The 12,231-nt window shown below is 48.0% G+C and overlaps 1 protein-coding gene across 1 annotated transcript in view; it reads right to left on the bottom strand.

The window, feature by feature from the left end:
* rimbp2a (RIMS binding protein 2a) overlaps nt 1-12,231 on the bottom strand; it is a 122,302-nt gene that overhangs the window by 53,367 nt on the left and 56,704 nt on the right. The window contains exons 4-5 of the mRNA XM_056290956.1: nt 3,352-3,441; nt 1,186-1,308 (exon numbers count right to left, since the gene is read on the bottom strand). Of these exons, the coding sequence (XP_056146931.1) occupies nt 1,186-1,308; nt 3,352-3,441 (213 nt within the window). The remainder of the gene's footprint in view (nt 1-1,185; nt 1,309-3,351; nt 3,442-12,231) is intronic.

Below are 12,231 nucleotides of genomic sequence, written 5' to 3'. Positions count from 1 at the left end.
GTGCAAAGACGCCTCTAAGACAGTCCAGTGCTTAGTAGCAGGGTGTAACATGCTAGCTGGGAAAGCGTACACTGAAAGCCATAGCCAAGTGGACTGGGATAGTGTACAGGAATATCTGTACTGAATACAGGCTGGAAGTCCCCAAGTCCAAATGGGAGACACTGCCAAAGGTGGTTGAGAATGGCAGAGCTAAGATCCTGTGGGACTTCAAGTTCCAGACTGACAAGCAGGTGCTGGCTAACCAACCAGGCATTGTGGTGGTCAACAAGGAACAGAAGACAGCAGTAATGATCGATGTAGCAATCCTGAACGACAGCAACATCAGGAAGAAAGAGCATGAGAAGGAGAAATACCAAGGGCTGAAGGAAGAACTAGATCGGATGTGGATGGTGAAATCCACAGTAGTCCCAGTGGTAATAGCAGCACTAGAGGCTGTGACCCCCAAACTGGGAGAGTGGCTCCAGCAGATTCCAGGAACAACATCTAAGGTCTCTGCCCAAAAGAGTGTGGTGCTAGGAACAGCTAAGATACTGTGCAGACCCCCAGGCCTCTGGTAGAGGACCTTCAGGTAGCTTTGCACCTACCTATTCCGACATCTCTCCAAACGGAAGACACAGATAGATTAGTGAATGGATTAAGGTTCTGTGTAGGTAAGGATGCAAAGATGACAGGACAGATCTATGTCAATAGTGTTTGTAAAATTCCAAAAAAAATTACAATTTTGAAGGAGAATGAGTTGAATGGGAATTATTGGCTTGACTCACGTGTTTTCATGTAATTGTCTTAACGTTCTGTAATTTATTGTATTGTCTTGTGTGGCAAACTTAAACCATCTGGAGCCAGAACAAATCATCGTAACTATACAAAAAATATCATTAGGCTTTTTTAAAAATTTACAATTATCAGTTTTGTTATTATTGCCTCGGAAGAACATAAGATGTATAAATGAAACAATGAATATACAGAAAGATGAAGATGATAAACAGCAGGAGGGACGAGGGAAATGGAGAAACGGACTGTAGGAACAACTGGCAAGCAGAGGGATGAATGAATCCAGGGAGGGAGCACTGGGATCTTGTTTCAAAACACAGGCCAGATTTTCTCACTTTTAGTTTGAAAATGAAGGAGAAAGGAAGTGTAAATTATCAGATGAATGCATAGATAAAACGGAGGACAACATCTCACCTTCAGAACCTGTTCCAGGTTCTCCACTTTGCCTTGGAGTTGGCACCTCTCCTGTTGGGCCACGTCTCTCTCCTGGCTCACTACAGCAAAGGTCTTTCTCAGCTGGTCATAGTTTGACTGAGCCTATGGTGAGGATAGGTTGTAGGGGCAGAGAGGAGACAAGAAATAATTAGTGTGAGAAATAAAACAACTTTGGGATGAGAGAAGACAAGATGGAAAGTTTTATTTTTTGGGGGATTTTTACCCGCCTTTTTCTCCCCAATTGTACTCGGCCAATTACCCCCACTCTTGCGAGCTGTCCCGGTCGCTGCTCCACCCCCTGTGCCAATCCGGGGAGGGCTACAGACTACCACATGCCTCCTCCGATACATGTGGAGTCGCCAGCCGCTTCCTTTCACCTGACAGCGAAGAGTTTCACCAGGGAGGCATAGCATGTGGGAGGACCCTGCTATTCCCCCCAGTTCCCCCTCTCCCCTGAACAGGCGCCCCGAACGACCAGAGGGGGCGCTAGTGCAGCGACCAGGACACATACCCACATCCGGCTTCCCACCCACAGACACGGCCAAATGTGTCTCTAGGGATGCCCGACCAAGCCGGAGGTAACACGGGGATTTGAACCGGGATCCCCTTGTTGGTAGGCAACGGAATAGACCGCCACGCCACGCCACCCGGGCCCCCGATGGAAAGATTTCTGATGTGGCAGAGGCAAAGAGATATAAAAAAAGATTCTGTATTCTCATTAACACTGACATAGACCCTACAAAGCCCACGAAACTGACTCCACCACCACCACCGTGTTCTCTGTCTCGTCCTCTCTTATCTCCATACACATCTCCTTCTCTTTAGCTCATTTGCTCTCGTTCTTTTGTGCTCTCTCTCTCTCTTTAGATGGTGTCCAATACCTGTGTCAGTGTATCATGTTTGTTCATATCTCTGGTGTACCTGGCCACAGTTTTATACCCTATTTCTTTGCCTCTTTGTGCCCACCTTGTGGGCAGACAGATGGCATCTTTTACTTTGGTGTTCTGTTGAGCGGTGTGGAGCAAAAGCTCTGGACTGTAGTTCTGAACACAGGTCAAACAGTCTTTGTGTGTGTGGGGGGGGGCACTGGCATGTCGGTATAGTATCAAGCTAGGGCATATAAATAGGGTTTGCTGGGCCAACAAAGATGAAGAAACACACAGAGAGAGGGGAAAATAGCTAATACTGCAGCAAATTCTGGGGCAGCCGGGACGCGAACCCAGGTCTCCTGCACCACAGGCGACTACGTTAACCGGTTGGACCCCTTAGTCGACTTGTTAACGTAGTCGCCCATGGTGTGGGACACCTGGGTTCGTGTCCTGGCTGCAGTTCCCAGCTGTCTCCCCTGAATTCACTACAATAGATTCTGTAGTCTTCAGTGTTGAGCAAAAAAAGAAAACTGAGACGTTTAAGAGACAAAGCATACATCTCTTGACCTTCAATATTTGTAATAATTCATCTGTATTTGACTATAAGTCAATGTAATTGCAATACAAGAGGCAAAATGTGCAGTGCATATGATGCTCTGTATTTAAGTCAAGTCAAGTTAAGTCAAGTCAATTTTATTTGTACAGCCCAATATCACAAATTACACATATGCCTCAAGGGGTTTTACAGCAACACAACATCCTGTCCTTAGACCCTCGTATCAGATAAGGAACAGCTCCCTAAACAAAAACCCTTTAACAGGGAGAAATAAATGGGAGAAACCTCAGGGAGCGCAACAGAGGAGGGATCTCTCTCCCAAGACGGACAACGTGCAATGGATGTTGTGTTTGCACACTTTACAGAATACAACATTGAAAGAGGATAACAGAATATAATGAAATTATAATCATAATGAAATTGAGTGAAAGTAATTATACATGTACGGTATTATCTGCTAGGGAAAGCCCAACAACACTTGTTGGTGTATTGATGTGAATCACAGATTCCAGTAGGAGGATATGTCTTCTGGTCATCTACAAGATGACGTAGTGCAGGTGAGAAATAGCCCTGTTTTACTGATCCTGCAAAATAATCTGCGTCTTGGCACTGACCATTAGTCACTGATCATAGTGTGCATGTGTGCGTGTGTGTGTGTGTGCGTGTGCTTGTCCTTGTCTTGCACCCTTGTGTGTGTGTGTGTGTGTGTGTGTGTCCTACCTGGTCATACTTGGACGCCTTCAAGCTGTGGCGGATCAACTCAAGGTTGAGACGTTTTTTCTCTTGCAAGGCGGCATGGAGCTTTGTTTTCTGGGGACAGTAAAGAAAGAAGAGCAGGCATGGACGGACAGAGAGAGACAGACAGACAGATAGAGACAGACAGAGACAGAGACAGAGACAGAGACAGAGACAGAGACAGAGACAGAGAGAGAGAGAGTGACAAAAGAGGACAGGTTAGAATGATAATATATTACATTGTCTCCCATGTTGTACGGCAATATGTGCTCCATTACATAATGTATGCAAGCCACACTCCTTTACTTCATCTTAAAAACGGTTACATAAGTGACAGATGAAAGACAGGTTAGCGCCGATTCCGCGTTCTGTGTGCGCGTGTGCGTGCGCGTGCGTGCGCGTGTGTCTAAGCTGTTCTCTAGCGTGCTGTCTGGAGGACAAAACCCACAGCTGCATACTGTCACCCTCCATTTGGTGTGTGGCATTAGGCAGGGAGGGAGAGGGGGACGAGATAGAAGAAGAGATATGAGGGGTTGGCGACAGGAGGCAGAAAGGGAGGAGAAGACAGAGGGATGGGTCGGTGAGGAATAAAAGTTGGGGCGGAGAGATGCTGGAAAATGGAAACGGAGCAAAGAAAGAAAAGGATGAGCAGGAGAAAAGAGAAAAAAAAAGAAGCAGGGTTGGTGAAGTAGAGATGGGGCCGGGACAGGATGGATGGAGGAAGGGAGCGGCACGCCGACACGTTCATGTAACAAATAGAAAATGACTGAGGACTCGCGGGGACCAATGACATCTGCACAGTCTGTTGATTAAGCGGCCGAGCCAAAATGAAAAGATGGTTTCTTGGCTGTTTCCATGTGAGGTTTATTTATCGTGAGATGAACTAAAAGACATCTGTATGCATTTCCTTTGTCCACTCGCACCCCCCCCCCCCGACACACACACACACACACACACACACCTTTATTCATATTCTTAAGTTGTCACACTGCTCCAGGTACTAAAGCATTACATTACTATGGCAGACTCAAGCTACAGCAATGTTGCTGCCATATCAAGGCTCGAATTCTTTAACATGGGCATCGAACCGGCGATCCATGATCCAACACGGGGATCGCCAGTTCGAATCCCCGCGTTACCTCCGGCTTGGTCGGGCGCCCCTAAAGGCACAATTGGCCGTGTCTGCGGGTGGGAAGCCGGATGTGGGTATGTGTTCTGGTCGCTGCACTAGCGCCTCCTCTGGTCGTTCGGAGTGCCTGTTCGGGGGAGGGGGAACTGGGGGGAATAGCGAGATCCTCCCACGTGCTACGTCCCCCTGGCGCAACTCGTCACATGTCAGGTGAAAAGAAGCGGCTGGCGACTCCACATCTATGGAGGAGGCGTGTGGTAGTCTGCAGCCCTTCCCGGATCGGCGGGGGGGGGGGGTGGAGCAGCGACCGGGTGGGGTAATTGGCCTTGTACAATTGGGGAGAAAATAAAAGGGGGGGGGGGGGACGTAAACAACACCATAAAGCAGTACTACTGCCTCATGCCTTTGAAACCCCACCATTTTCACATCTAAGCACTTCCGGCCAATCGCTGCAGGACACGAGCAGCGTTGGGACGCAGACTCCGCCCACTCTCCGCCCACATCTGAAGGGAGCTTTTCCAGACGCTGTCCAGTTTTACAAACATCACTTCCGCTGAGGCACGCAGCGGGCCTCTCACTGAGGTTATGACGATGGTGTGTTTGTTTAAGAGACAGACAGAGGTAGAGAAAGAGAAATACAGAGAAAAATAAAAACAAGAGAAGAAGAGAACAAGAGGGGCGTGGCCTGTGTGTGCTTTCCTATGGGCTTCTGTGATTATTCATCACAGACACAGCAAGAGTAAGACAGAGTGACACATCATCCTACAGTACAGACAGTAGGACACAGACAGAGGTGAAGGATTTCACATTTTGCTGCTATTGCTGCCAGCCAACCACACACACACACACACACACACACACACCCTCTCCCAGCGTGAGTGTCTGGGCTTCTCGCATACCGGCATCAGGAGGTCAGGAGTGACGTCTCCTTCCGCACCTCTGGTGAATCACACGTTCACAGCTCTGCCTTACACGCGGTCTTATTCTGCACGGCCAAGGGAGACACACACACACACACACACACACACACACACACACACACACACACACACACACACACACACACACACACACACACACACACACACACGTGTGCCAATTTAACAGCTCAGTCTGCACAGATAAAGTCAAGTCGAGGCATTTTATTTAACCCTAACCCAATATCACAAATTACTAATTTGCCTCAAGGGGCTTTACAGCAACACAACAAATAATAATAATAATAATAATAAATTAATAACAATAATTAAACGTGAAATATATCATATTTTAAATATATATATAATAAATAATGATAATAAAAAAACCCAAAAGAATATTCTGGTACAAAAATAGGATAAGTGGTTGAATAATGACGCCTACTCTTGCAGAAGAAGAAAAAAAGCGAAGCAACGGATTAATAGGACTCTACGGACATCTGTGCACAGCCATGCTTGACTGGACGTGTAGAGTGAGTGCATATGTATTTGTATGTTTTACGTGTCTAACTGTCTGGCTGTTCGCGTGTGTCCGTCTGTGTGCTTTGCGACACATGACATGACATAAGGGTGTTTCTGAAGAATCTGCGTATGGTTCTCCGATCTGACATTCTGACATCCATATGGGTGGACGGAAATAGTGGACAGCCTGGGAGGAGCAGCCTCAACACCGCTAATGACTAGTTAACTCTGACAACCCCCCACCCCCCCTCCTCCCCGCCGCCGCCGCCACACACACACACACACACACACACACACGCGCGCGCGCGCACACACACAGGGATTCACTTCCCCCTCCATCACCACCGTCATTTTCACTCTCCCCCACAACCCACTAATTTAGCTTCTGGGCCTGCATCTGCTCAGGCCGCTCTGGCCAGACAGTCAGCAAGCTAGCACTCGTACCATCCTGTGTGTGTGTGTGTGTGTGTGTGTGCGCGCGTGTGTGTGTGTGTGTGTGTGTGCGCGCGTGCGACTCTCACTCGCCCTTATAGTGAATGCTATCATGTTATTTGACTTTAGCGTGCGTGTGTGCGTGCGTGTGACTCTCACTCGTCCTTATAGTGAACGCTATCATGTTATGTGACTTTATTCTTGGTTTCAGTAAAACGATAACAGTTCTTACATGGCCTTTAACTTCCCAAACTAAAACATTAAAGGTGTTTCTTGAGCAACTGGTGAGACCCGGTGGAACTTTGGATGCGGAATTTTTCAGACTTTCATACAAACTTCCTGAGTTAACACAGAGGTCATTACAACTCTTATCTCTGCTAATACCAATTACACGTTAAAAACTACCAGATGAAGGGGCGTAGCGTAACGTTGCCTACCAACACGGGGATCGCCGGTTCGAATCCCCGTGTTTCCTCCGGCTTGGTTGGGCGTCCCTAGAGACACAATTGGCCGTGTCTGCGGGTGGGAAGCCAGATGTGGGTATGTGTCCTGGTCGCTGCACTAGCGCCTCCTCTGGTCGGTCGGGGCGCCTGTGCAGGGGAGAGGGGGAACTGAGGGGAATAGCGTGATCCTCCCACGCGCTACGTCCCCCTGGCGAAACTCCTCACTGTCAGGTGAAAAGAAGCGGCTGGCGACTCCACATGTATCGAAGGAGGCATGTGGTGGTCTGCAGCCCTCCTCGGATCGGCAGAGAGGGTGGAGCGGCGACCCAGAAGAGTGGGGTAACTAGCCAGGTACAACTAAGGAGGGAAAAAAAGGGGGGGAGAGACTACCAGATGAAGTCTATAAACCTGTTAAGGTTCCTGACATGAACTTCAAGAAACCCTGATCTAGAGTACCTTGAGTCTCCTTTTCTGATCCAGTCTCTTTGTGTAACGACTCTGTATTGTTATGCAGTATTAGAGATATTAGTTACACACAGACACCAATTAATGGAAGATAAAGTCTATTCTTTCTGTGAACATCGAAGAAAAAACTAATTTGTGATGAAATATTTGTGTGTTTGCATATAAAATGTATGATATACTACATCTATCTGCCTTTGCTTGGCTATATCTGATGTAAATTTGCTTGAAAAAAACATCACCTGTATATGAAGCAACGGCTGTTGTGTTTCTTGGGTTTTGTTATCGCAGCAAACAATTTCAGCTTGAGAGCGATGGGGGGGGTGCATCTCTAAAACGGGGTGTGCAGTCTGAATGTGATTACATTCCCTGTGGACACAGAATTCCTGCTGTTCCCTCTTCATATCCTGGAGGATCGCCATGAATCAGACATCAGGCTCCAGACGTGGAGCGTGATGGGGGGGGGGGGGTCCGCTCTTCCTGATGGAGGTCCTGGGAGCTCACAGAGAGGCGTGCTTTTGAAGGCTTTTGCGGGGAATAGCGTGATCCTCCCACGCGCTACGTCCCCCTGGTGAAACTCCTCACTGTCAGGTGAAAAGAAGCGGCTGGCGACTCCACATGTATTGGAGGAGGCATGTGGTAGTCTGCAGCCCTCCCCGGATCGGGAGATGGGGGTGGAGCAGCGACCGGGGTGGCTCGGAAGAGTGGGGTAATTGGATGGGTACAATTGGGGAGAAAAATGGGGGGGGGGGGTTGCTCCCATGATAACTTAATGAAGTAACCCATCTTCAGATCTGTGCAACATTTATATGACTAATCCTCCGATAGCTTGATGGTTTAATAGTCAGTTAATTAATGAATGCTTCTTGGCCTTACAACAGAGCGGGAGATTCTGCGCTGGCTAAACTAAATGTCAATAAAATGGCAGCGAAAATATAACTGACATTTAGCGATAGACGCTTTTAACCCGTAGCCATCCAACTCAGAGCTTCATCACACTGCATACGCCGCGTTATATCAATAACTACAATTACACACCGCCCAAATCAGACTGCCTCGCACTCAGCACCACTTTCTCCTGCATAAATGACACAATGTCTTTGCCAAGCACTTATGCTACAGTGGGGACATTTCAGTGGGGACGTTTGAAGAAATCGATCTGCTTTTCAGTGCAGATTTCACTCTACTTAATCAGAGCCAAAATATGTCAAATAAGCTCTCCGCTTGATTCTTCCCACTTCTTTGCATATTTGCCACTTACACAACTTCAAAATCCTTGGGTACCCGGGTAGCGTGGCGGAGGACAATTGCGTTGCCTGCCAACACGGGGATGGCCGGTTCCAATCCCCGTGTTACTTCCGGCTTGGTCGGGCGTCCCTACAGACGCAATCCCTACAAATACAACTGGCCGTGTCTGCAGGTGGGAAGCCGGATGTGGGTATGTGTCCTGGGTCACTGCACTAGCGCCTCCTCTGGTCGGTCGGGGCGCCTGTTCTGGGGTGAGGGGGAACTGGGGGAGGAATAGCGTGATCCTCCCACGCGCTACGCCCCCCTGGCAAAACTCCCCACTGTCAGGTGTAAAGAAGCAGCTGGCGACTCCACGTGTGTCGGAGGAGGCATGCAGTAGTCTGCAGCCCTTCGCGGATCGGCAGAGGTGGTGGAGCAGCGACCAGGACGGCTCAGAAGAGTGGGGTAATTGGCCAAGTACAATTGGGGAGACAAAGGAGGGGGGGTTCAAAATCCTGTTGCAGTTCTGTGCAAGTAGCTTACAGTAACGTAACTCTTCCTAATCACTGGTGCAGTGATGCTTACTAATGGCAATTCATCTACTTTCACTCAGTTTTAGTCAGAATTAATTAAAATAAACGTATGTTTTATAAACCCAGTTTTCCAACAAGTGCCAGCACACCTGTCTGAGCAGTGGGCACGTCCAAAGGGAAAAGACCCTCCCATTCAAACTTTGAATGAAAACACATGTACACAGGTTCACGCACTGGTGTTTTGACATCTGTTAGTTTGTGTTTTTCAAAATATGGCAGCGACTCATCCATATCAAAAAGGGCCAGAATCGGACCCTGAATAAAAACATGAAGTTGATCAGCTTCAAATTCGAGGATCGTAGGATGTTAGTAAATATTGCAGCAAATTTGGGGGGGGGGGGCAGCCCGGGAACCGTCGCCACAGTCGGGACGCGAACCCGTATCTCCCGCACTGCGGGCGACAACGTTAACCAGTCGACTAAAGGGCAGACCGGCGTGTAGGAGGCACGAGGCATCCTGACTGACCGGATACTCTGTGTGGACAAAGACAAACCCGGACTCTAACGTTATTATCCTCTGCGAGTTTAACAAAGGGAATCTCAGCCATGAACTGCATAAATACCATCAGCTGATTAAATGCCTAACCAGGGAGGAGAACATTTTAAATCCCTGTTACACTACAATCCTGAGTGCATACAGGAAATAAATTAAAACTCTCTAAACCGGGACATCTAAGAAGTGGACCAGTGAAACTATGGAGGATCTTCGTGCATGCTTGGACTTAACTGACTGGGATATTTTCAGGACTGTCACCAACGGTCTGGGTGAGCACACTCAGGCTGGAACGTCTTACATCAGCTCAAGGGCTTTCTATAAGAACAGCTGTGTACCATCATGCAACAGGGTTAGTTACAACAATGGCATACCCTGGTTTACAGCTTAACTCAGAAAGCTAAGGTCAGAAAAGGAGGAGGTGTTAAGGAGTGGGGACAAGGTCCAGTTTGAAGAGTCTAAATGCAGGTTTAGGCGGTGAGAGATGCTAAATGACTGTACTCTGTGAATCTTCAACAGCAGTTCTCAGAAAACAACTCAGCCTATGTATGGAAGGGCCTCAGACAGATCATCAACAACAATCTGAAGGACTTGCGCCTGGACAACGATCTGAAAGAGTACTACTGTAGATTTCAAAGACAACGGGACAGTCCTGACACCATCACTTGTGACTCCACCCACCAGCTCCAGACCACCAGGTCCTCTTCCCCCACCTCAGCAGGGCCTCTCCAAATCTGCCCTCACCTCCCCTACCATAATGATGACTCTCTCCATCCTGGAGAGGGACGTTGACAGGCCGTTAAAGAGACAGAACCCCCACAAAGCAGCTGGACCAGACTCTTTCTTTCCCTCTACCCTGAAACACTGTGCCCATCAGCTGTATCTGATGTTCACAGTCATTTTAACACCTCACTAGAGATATGCCATATACCAGCCTGCTTCAAGACCTCCACCATCATCCCCATCCCCCAAAAAAACAAGGACCACAGGATTATGACTACAGACCCATCACCCTGACCTCTGTGGTAATGAAGTCTTTTGAGTGCCTTGTATTATCCCACCCTAGAGAAGCAGCACATGAAGCTGGAACACACATCTATGACTCTCAGACCATTGACACTGGTTCCACTCAAGGCTTTGTCCTTTCTCATCTACTCTTCTGCTTGTATACAAAGAGCTGCACCTCCAGTCACCAGTCAGTCAAGCTGCTGAAGTTTGCTGATGACACCACCCTCATTGGGCTCATCTCTTGTGGGGATGGGTCTGCCTACAGGTGGGACATTGTCCATCTGGTATCCTGGTGTGGCTAAAACAACTTACAGCTCAACACTCTATAGACAGTGGAGATGGTTGTGCACTTCAGAAAAAAAACCAGCCCCACCCACCCCCATCACCCTGTGTAGCTCCCCAGTGAACACTATGGAATCCTTCCGCTTCCTGGGCACCATCATAACCCAGAACCTCAAGTGGGAGCTGAACTACAACTCCCTCACCAAGAAGGAACAGCAGAGATTTTACTTCCTGCGGCAACTTAAGAAGTTTAACCTGCCAAAGACAACGATGGTACATTTTTACACCGCCATCACTGAGTCCACCCATACTTTCTCCATCACTATCTGGTACACTGCTGCCACTGGCAAGGACAAGGGCAGACTGCAGTGTATCATTCACTCAACTGAGAGGGTTATTGGCTGCAATCTGCCATTCCTCCAGGACCTATACACCTCAAGGACACTGCAGTGAGCAAGAAAGATCATGGTCAACCCTTCCCACCCATGCCAGAGTCCCTTCAAAACACCCGCCTCTGTTAAGAGCCTAAGGTTTACAAGAAACAGAACCTCGTGCCACAAGAACAGCTTCTTCCCTACAACAGGAGGCCTTTCCAACAAGACCCCAGACACCCACAGATCCTGACACGGCCATCCACCCACCCACCCACCCACCCAACTCCATATGACCCTCTTTCCAAACCAAGGCACGACATACACCTACACACATGCACAAACACAGTGCAATATATCTATCTGCCCTACTGTGCCCCCTGTACATGGACACTTCGCATAAAGCCCACACTACCCTGTAAATTATTCTATAACTTCTCATTCTGTAAATAACTACTTATTTAAAATATTCATTTAACTTTTTTTAAATAGAGTACTTGCCATATCCTCAGTGTTTCCCAAGTATTGTTGCGTCTTACTTTTATTTTATTTTATCTTGCACGCATATTTTATTATTCTTTTAGCTTTTATCTTTACTACTCACTGTTAACTTTTCCCTCTTGCACCGACACACCAAGAACATTTCCTTGTATGTTCTTGAACTACGTGGCCATAAATCTGAGCCTGATTATATTTGTGGCAAAGCTGTGAGGCCCGTGGACCATCTCTAATGTAGTGCCAAGTTTAAAAGACTGTGGCCACAGATGGCCAGCATTACATGATGTGTAACGCTGATACAGTCAAGTTTGGGCTGATGTGATGTGTGTGTGTGTGTGTGTGTGCGTGTGTGTGTGTGTGTGTGTGTGTGTGTGTGTGTGTGTGTGTGTGTGTAACACAGAGAGAGAGAGTGAGAGAGAGTGAGAGAGAGAGACAGCAACAGAGTGACAGAGAGCGAGTGAGAGTGTCTGTGTGTGCGAGCGAGAGACG

This window comes from Lampris incognitus, chromosome 12 (assembly GCF_029633865.1).
Source record: "Lampris incognitus isolate fLamInc1 chromosome 12, fLamInc1.hap2, whole genome shotgun sequence".
NCBI classification, from domain to species: Eukaryota; Metazoa; Chordata; class Actinopteri; order Lampriformes; family Lampridae; genus Lampris; species Lampris incognitus.
This window is presented reverse-complemented; position numbering and strand designations above follow the sequence as displayed.